General features: G+C 37.4%; 1 protein-coding gene across 1 annotated transcript in view; it reads right to left on the reverse strand.

Annotated features, from left to right (window-relative positions):
• LOC102020160 (disintegrin and metalloproteinase domain-containing protein 32-like) overlaps positions 1 to 8,580 on the reverse strand; it is a gene marked incomplete at its 5' end in the record, with an annotated part of 143,629 nt that overhangs the window by 36,874 nt on the left and 98,175 nt on the right. The window contains 2 exon segments of the mRNA XM_013507728.1: positions 2,098 to 2,293; positions 3,601 to 3,693. Of these exon segments, the coding sequence (XP_013363182.1) occupies positions 2,098 to 2,293; positions 3,601 to 3,693 (289 nt within the window).

Raw genomic sequence — 8,580 nt, forward strand, 5'->3', positions numbered from 1 at the left:
CCCCTACTTCTGGAGGCCATCCTAGCTTGTGATGCTCCTCCTTCAACCCTTACAGAGAATAGTTCTAAAGGTTCTTTTATAATAACCCATTTATTTCCAGCCAATAGGCCCATCTTTTTCACACGAAAATTGCCCTTTCCTCTCCACTTCAAATGGATCTCAACTTCAAACAGCTTATCTGCAGCTCAAGCACATATCTCAAATATGTACAGTGAGAATACACATTCTAGATCATTTATCTTGAAGAAAGCCTTTAAATGTGCCTTATGTCATGTTTCTTTGAGCACCTACCCTCCCCTCTTGAGTGTGTGTCATATGCACTGCTTTGACTAATAAATCCTACTTGTGTTTCTTTTAGTGGAGCATCCTGAAAATTCTTTCCCATGGGAATCATTGAACCTGCAAACTTATTTTAAAAGGGTGGGTTAAATTATTTATTTCAGCCAAGAGGACCACAGACTCAACCCTGTGATAAACTGAAGGCAACAACATTACTAACCTCTACATTTATCTATTTTTCCTGCACTAGCATGTTGGTATTTTACTACTGCATTAAAAAAATACCAGAGATTTGGCAGTTTAAAACTATAACCATTTATTCTGACACGGTTTTTGTAAATCAGTACCCTAAAAAGCATAAGCTGAATTTCTGCTCAAAGTCTCTCTAGGATAAAATCAAATTATATGGCTGGGACTGCAGTGTCATCCAGGTTGGAGTCCTCTTCAGGACTCACTGATTCTTGGTAGAATTCAATATATTACAATTGTTAGTCTGAGGCCCATAATTTCTTGCTAGCTGTTTGTGACTGCTCTTGGCTCTTAGAGACAACCTCAAGTCATGCACACACGACCTTCTTACAATATGGATACTTATGACTTCCAAGCCAGCAGAATTTTTCTTGACATTCCCCATCATTCAGGGTTTCACATGATTAGTTCAGACTACTCAGGATGATCTCTCTTTTGATGTACTCAAAGCTAAATGATTAAGAACTCTGACTACACCTTCAAAAGCCTTTCATCTTTTCTATACAAGATAATCATCTCAACACTGAGAAGTCCAAGTCCCCAGTCTCCTCTGAGATTTAAGACAAACTCTTCGCTGTGAGCGCCTGTACAAATGCAGACTCAGGTGTCAGATCTGAATGCACAGGTATAAGGGCTAAGATCCACCCTTGTGGACACAGTAAACAAATCCACACAAGGCTAACTATATGCTGCCTCTTCACTTCAGTTTTTTTTTTTGTTTTGTTTTGTTTTTTGTTTGTTTCTCTGGTACCGGGAACCGAACTCATGACCTTGTGCTTGCCAGGCAGGCGCTTTGCCGCTGAGCTAAATCCCCAGCCCTTCACTTCAGTTTTAAGAACACACATACACTGAAAGTGAAGTGATAGTAAAAAATATGCCATGCAAATGGAAACTAAAAAATAGCAAGGGAATTTATATACGATGATAAAGGAGTTAAGATAGCAAGCCATCAGATCCTGCACTAGTTTTGGGTGTGATATGTTTTATTATTTACACAGTTTCCTTATAACCAAAAGGAAATATATTTCAGCCTTAGCACAGAGGAAATTCTGGCATTTGGGGGAACAAGGACAAAAGTGGAGGGCAATAAATCAGATACATAGAGAAATATGATCCACAGTCAAATTAATATGTGAAATCAAAAATCATCAAATTCCTAACAGATGTTCCTTTTAAGAGACTTGGAAAAGCGGGAAAAGGGAAGGTGTTGGTCAAGTGGTAAAATGTGTAAGTTTAGGTCATCTAAAGTACAGCTATGTGACTGACTGTGTAAATAAACCTATATTTCCTACCTGAAATTTGTCTAAAAGTAGATCTTAATATTTTTAAAAATGAAAAACAAAAATGATAACTATGTAAAGTGAGGGATATCTCAATTACCTTAATTTTTGTGAACCTCACAATGTGTACCAAAGTCATATACCTAAAGACATACAGTTTTTGTCAATTGTGCTTTAATAAAGATGGGAAATATATACAAATATTAAAAATTTAAAATAATATTTTGTATTATTGTAAGGGTAATAATAGAAACACTGAAGGACAACTATTTGTATGTAAAACAATTACCGTCTCCAAACAGCTTCTTACAACGTGTATCAAGATCCATGCAAAATGAATTATAACATATGAATGAACCTCTGCATTTGTGTCCATTTTTGACAAATACATTAGGTGGACAAACTGCTGAAGATCCAGGACAATATTCAGGGATATCACACTCAGGGTCCTCTTTGGGCCTGCATACAACATTTGGGTCTGCAAACTAACAGAAATTAAGATACAAAAAAGTTACACATAACGTTGTTTAATTTATCAACATTTGTTTCATATATATGTGAATTATCCGATTCATGCTTATTATCTTTTTATAATTATGCTTATTATTAAATATTTTGAATATCATCAATTAAAATGGAGATAAGAAATATATATGAACAAGTATACTAAAAACCCAGTAAGATAAAACCAAAGCTTTATTTGCGTTTTTAGTATAAAGGAGCAAAGTTCACTTTTCGCATTGGAAAACTATTCTTTTTGACAAAAGTCTTTAATTTCCAAATAAAATACTGTATTCTTATTCAAACTGTAATTTTTAAGTATGGAATACTTCCATATTCTATGACAAATGTGAAATACTATATAAGTAACTGACAATGAACAAAGGGAAACAGATCAGTGAATAATGAAGTAGTTCAACTATCGGAGTTTTTCAGAGAACCTTATTGTAATCTTTCTCCTGAATTATGTTATAGTTCATTAATTCCTTCATATAAAGTATTCAGAAATTCTATATGAAGAATCTTAAATAATCATCAATCTCATAATCCTTAATTTATTATTTCAACTTGATACTAAAAAGATTACAGAAGTATGAATGGAACCTGGTAAGATTCTAGAAAAAATATGAAACTATGTCAATTGCAGACAGTTAATAGACAGGACCCATGGTAGGAAGTTCAAAAGAGATTTCTTCTGAACACACAGGAAGAACTTTAAAAGAATTGAGGAAGTAGCAGTCAACATTTCACCACATAAGATAAATTGTGATCTTTCAAGTCAAATAAGCTTTACATCCCAAGTTTATAGTTTAAATTTTGTTATATACACTATTTGTAAAAGGTGAAAGGTTTATGAGATCTGAAGAGAAACCAGAGTATATATATACACTATTTGGAAAATGTTACTTCTATTGGGTTGCATTCCTTAAGTAGATACGAAAAATTCTGTAGTTTTAAATTGTACATGTATGCAACGTTATCAGAACCAGTAACAACATTTTGGATGTAAACGTATAAATATGAAATAAAATGAAAAAACACTTGTTTACTGCTCTGGAGATCTCCTTGTTGACAAACTCTACAACAGTTCTCAATTAAGGCTTTAAAATAACAGCACCAAGTTAGTGAGCATTACACAGTGGCCCCAACATCTGACAAAAGTTTACAAGAACAGGAACATGACTCTGAAAGAGTCACTTGTTCTGATTTAAACCTGTAGTTTAAAGTGTTCTAATGTCTCCTACACATGATTCAATATATAGTTTTAAAGATTAATAAAATTAAACCTTACTTTACATTCCTTGCAGCATGGTCCATCAGCACATTCTGATCCTGGTTTTACCGTGCATTTTTCAGGATCACAGCAGCTTTTAAGTCCACATTGCTATGAATAAATGAAATGTACATGTAACAATAAAGTTTGACAACAATAAGATCTTTGGTAAGAACTGTATTTGCTGGGGTTAGTTTTTAATTTTTGAAAAAGAACATGAATGTTTTTGACACAGAGTTTAGCATCTCTAAAGATACTTATAATACTAATGTCAAGTTTTAACCTTAGATCATAATATGATAACTGATATTCCACTTATAGTCCTATCCATCTAGAATATTGAAAAAAAATACATGAAGTAAGTTTTTCCAGAAATTGGATAGCACACAAAGCAGAACTCTAGTTCACTAGAGAAGAGAAACACATGGCCCAGGCTCTAATTGTCATCTTTCCATCAGGAGGTATTTTTTTCCAAGTATGATGATTTCAGTGACTTAAAAAGAAAAGGTGGCTGTTTCAAGTTGCTAATTAGTGGTCAAATTATTGCTGTCTAGTGAGTAACCTAGTGAAAAAACGCTACAATTCTCCACAACAGCCATCAATTCATGGGTTTAAAAATATATTAAACACTACAGAAAAACATGAGAGAGCATAAAGAAACTGTAATATAAATATATCAAGACAAAAGGAAGAAATATCAGCCTCAATCAAGCAGTCCGTGTGTAATTGTAGTTCAAAAAGGGTCAAAGGAGGTGAAGAAGTGATTGCTAAAATTCTTCCAAATGTATTGGAAACTAAAATCATATATATCCAGGAGAAGCATCTGTCTTTAAGCAGAGCAAATATCAATAGATTCACACTTCATAGTCAGCTGCTAAAATCCAAAGATTAAAAAGAAAATGTGAAAGCAGCCCAAAAAGCAAACAATTTCATTCATAAAAAAATAAGTTTAATACTATATTTCATATGGCTATAACATTAATTATTGCTAATTTCATGGTGTTCTAAATATATTCATGCCTTCTTGATATATAGGTCTGATAAGATGTAAAACTGGGATTGTTAATGGTGATAACCTTTTTCTTTCAAACTCAGATATTTGCCTTTTAAGAAAAAGAAAAAGAAATCTGCCTGTTTCTTGTGCTCCAGCAACTTGTTATTAGAGGTTTATGTCAAACCAACATGAGACCACCTGTCAGAAAATTTTTTTTTACAAAAACAAGGCTTTTGTGATGTACATGTTATGTACATTACACTACACTTAGGGATGCTTAGACCCTAAACAGTCCAGACAATGTCACAAACTTCTTTAATGATATCCCACTAAAGAATAACAAATGCTTTTTAGAATAACAAATTAGATGAGAGTTACTTTGTGTCATTAAATGTCTAATGATCCCAAGGAGATGACTGACTAAAAAGGCTGTTCTGTACTAAGATGGACATTTAAGTGTTACAAAAATAATGCCATTATGGTTGTCATGCTGAACTATGTGTGGCTTTTTATCTCAATTTTTCTTTGTAAAATTATATAACTTCTCTCTGTTAACACACTACAGGGACTTAACTCCTAGAACAACTGTGGTTGGTAAAAACAAACAAACAAAAAAAAAACACAGTCCTCTGGCTATATATTATACTTCAGGGGGTTCAGATAAAATTATAATAATTAAACACACTGCAATACTCCTACTGCAATACTAATATCACTGATCTCTTTTGGGTATGCAACAAGTGAAGTTTAGAGGCCAAAACTAGAAAGGTAACTGGGCTAAGAGGACAGCCAACATTTTGGCCCAGGCCCTCCAAGGCCAACAAGGACCCTGGATATGAATAAACCTGTTTATGTAAGATCTTACAACCTTGGTGTATCACCTACCCCCTGACCAGGGAGATTGTTGAGCCCCAGAGGACAAAAAAATCAACAGTGTACAGTGTACCTAAGTGGGTCACCTCGAGAAAAGTCTCCCTAACTTTCAAAAAAAAACAACATGGTCAATTGTACTGATGGCTGACACTGACAGAGGAGTTGATAGGCTTTATACATAGCTCCAAAGTAATATCTGAGGAGAGTTAACTGACCTAGATAGACAACAAGAGGTTCATTTTAATTATCACAGGTCTCACTTTAACGTGGTCTTAAACATCCAGCAAAAAAGTATAACCAAAAGATGTATAAAAACAATGCCATAATAACAAGCTAGATGTACAAAGGAGCTCAGATAAGTAACTACTTCTGGCAATTTCCAGCTACCCTACTAGCTAACCACTATTATGGATCAATAAAAAAAAACTACAGTAGAATCTATAAAAGCTAAACAAAAGGCCTTAAATTCCTTAATTAAAATCAGTTAAAACTAGACAGTCTTATGACAGAATATTAGGCTCCATGAATAGAGGAGCCAATGGGTTACAGCAGCTATTTTGGTCCAATGAGAACAGTTTCTAGACTTGCCTCTTTCCCCAACCAGTTTTTCCATTCTATTGCTCATGCTTTATTATACATGCTCTAATTTCTTAAAAAAAAAAAAAAAAAAAAAAAAAAAAAAAAAAGCTTATTCTTGCCTAGAGGGCAGCAAACTCCAAGTGATCATGCAGATGAAACCAGTGATAAATGTGCTAGATTTCTTCTACCAAGGTCCATGAGATCAACCTCATAAAGAGAGTTCGTAAGTGCTAACCTAAAAGGCTTACATCTGAGCCCCAATAGAGTAGTTGGTCTCCCTTACATCCACACTTCTCAGCTAAAAGCAGTTAGATAAAAACTACACCCAACCGCAGTTACTGATAGATCTTCAGGGGAAAAACATTGTGAAGCTAATTTAGTCATAAATATTACAGACAGACAGGGTTGGGCCCTCAGCACAAAAGACAGTTATAGACAAAGTCACACTCACTAAAGGCCAAGCTTTCAAAAAAAAAATTCATATCTACCTTTGAAAACTCAAATAAATACAAAGGGAGAACACAGTTGCCCCCACAAACATACTTAGACCTTGGTACTTTTACTTAAAAATTTGCTTTAATCCTCTGACAAAAAATAAATACACTCCATGTGAACTTCATTGACAAAAGGCCAGACTGACAAGCATGTGTAGGGCTCAAGTCCTGTAAAAGGACAACTAAACAAAAAAGTTGGATGGCCTCATGAAGTTAAAAACATGGGAAACCCCACAGATCTCATTGCCAACCCGACTATATAAATACTATCAGTAAAGTCTTCTTAAATTTTAGTTTTGATTTCTGTTTTCCAGAATATCTGACATTCACACTCTTTTGTTCTTTTCCTGGGTCAGTCAAAGGGTTGAGAACTTTTCAAATGAAATACAAATCATATAGATATAGATATAGATTTAGATGATATACATATGTTGTTGGTTATTTACGTGTTGATATTACTGACACTTCTTCCCCATGAAGTAGTCATATGAATTAGAAACAATACTCCATAGCTTGAAGTATTTGCTTTTAAATGGAGACAATTCCAAAGTTTAAGAGGCATCACAAAGACAAAGACATACTCTCCAAAATGACCTTCAGGCCAGGTGCAGTGGCACACACAAGTAGAAAAAACACGCAGGAGGTTGAGTCAAGAGGATCGCCATGAGTTCCAGGGAAGCGTGGACTACATAATGAGTTCAAGGCCAGTCTGAGCTACACAGTGAGGCCCTATCTCAAGAAACCAAAATAAGGTCTGGGCTCTGTGGGCTCCAGCAATTGCCTGCGGACCCTCGAAACTGTGGCCCATGTTCTGCTACCACCACACTTCACATCTGGGCCCTGCATGCTCCTTCAGCAGCCTGGGGATACTAGACTAGGCTGTCTGCATTCCACTGCCACCACGGTATTCACCTCTGAGCCCTGCAGGCTCCAGCAGTTCCGAGGAGACCTCAGAGTGGGCATTCCCTGTTCTACTGCAATCATAGTTCACATCTGAGCCCTGTGAGAGCTAGGTACACTCCATTAACTGCCTGTTGACCCCAGAATGGGCAGCCCATCTCCATTGCCATTCTGGGGCAAGTCTGACCCCCAAGAAAACTAGGGATGCTAGGGACCTTCAGTGAGCTGCAAGGGAAGGGTGACACTGGGTGGTGCTCAAACTCTGGCATCAAAAATGATTAGACAAAGAAGCAAACTACAATCTCTGAACTCCACCACACTGAGAACAAGTCCAGCAGACATCAACATAGGAGAACTTGGTAATCACACACCTGAAATCTCTGAAATGGGAGCCTCACACACTCTGTGCCGAGAGAGCAAGTACTCTGGGGGCTGCAGGGCCCGTGGGTTCGAGTCTGTGCTTGGCCCACACTGCCATGGTTGCCAGCTGAAATGCGCTGAGAGAGCCAGGTATTTTCCATCTACTCTCTGAGGGCAGAGCATGAGAACAAGGACCCCGCGGACATTACAGACTGAATCGCTGCTGACCCGGGCACCCACAGCAGAGAGGAGGTCTTGACTCAGAGGCCCCGGGGACGACTCTGGCTGGGGGCTGGGTGAGCAGGCTCTCTGAGCCCCGTGCGACCTGTACCGAGAGAACGAGTACTCTGGGAGCTGAAGGGCCTGTGGGTTCAAGTCTGTGCTTTGCCTTTGCCCAGACCCTCTAGCGAGTTGAAGGCTGGGGAAGTCTGTGACTGCTACCCATCTAGGCTGCATCTGGTTCCTGTATGTGTCCTGAACTGAGTGGAGACATAGATTCAGGTGGTTCACAAACTGTAGACCCTGCAGTTTGTGTCCGAATTATGCATGTACCCTAAACTCCCTGGAGACATAGGTCCACTGGACCAGGATTGTCACACCAGTGCAACCTGAGTCAGGTCGTGCACGTGCACTGAACTGCAAGGAGACGCTGGATCAGAAGGTCGGCCATCAACTGACACAAGTGCCCGTGACTGAGAAGGGCGATAACTACATACAAATCAAAAACTTCCGGAAATCCCAACACTAAGTAGCACTACTCAGAGGTCATCCAGAGGCAAAACTGAACAACAGGAAAAA

This window comes from Chinchilla lanigera, unplaced genomic scaffold (genome assembly GCF_000276665.1).
Source record: "Chinchilla lanigera isolate Chin_1 unplaced genomic scaffold, ChiLan1.0 scaffold00135, whole genome shotgun sequence".
Taxonomy (NCBI): Eukaryota; Metazoa; Chordata; class Mammalia; order Rodentia; family Chinchillidae; genus Chinchilla; species Chinchilla lanigera.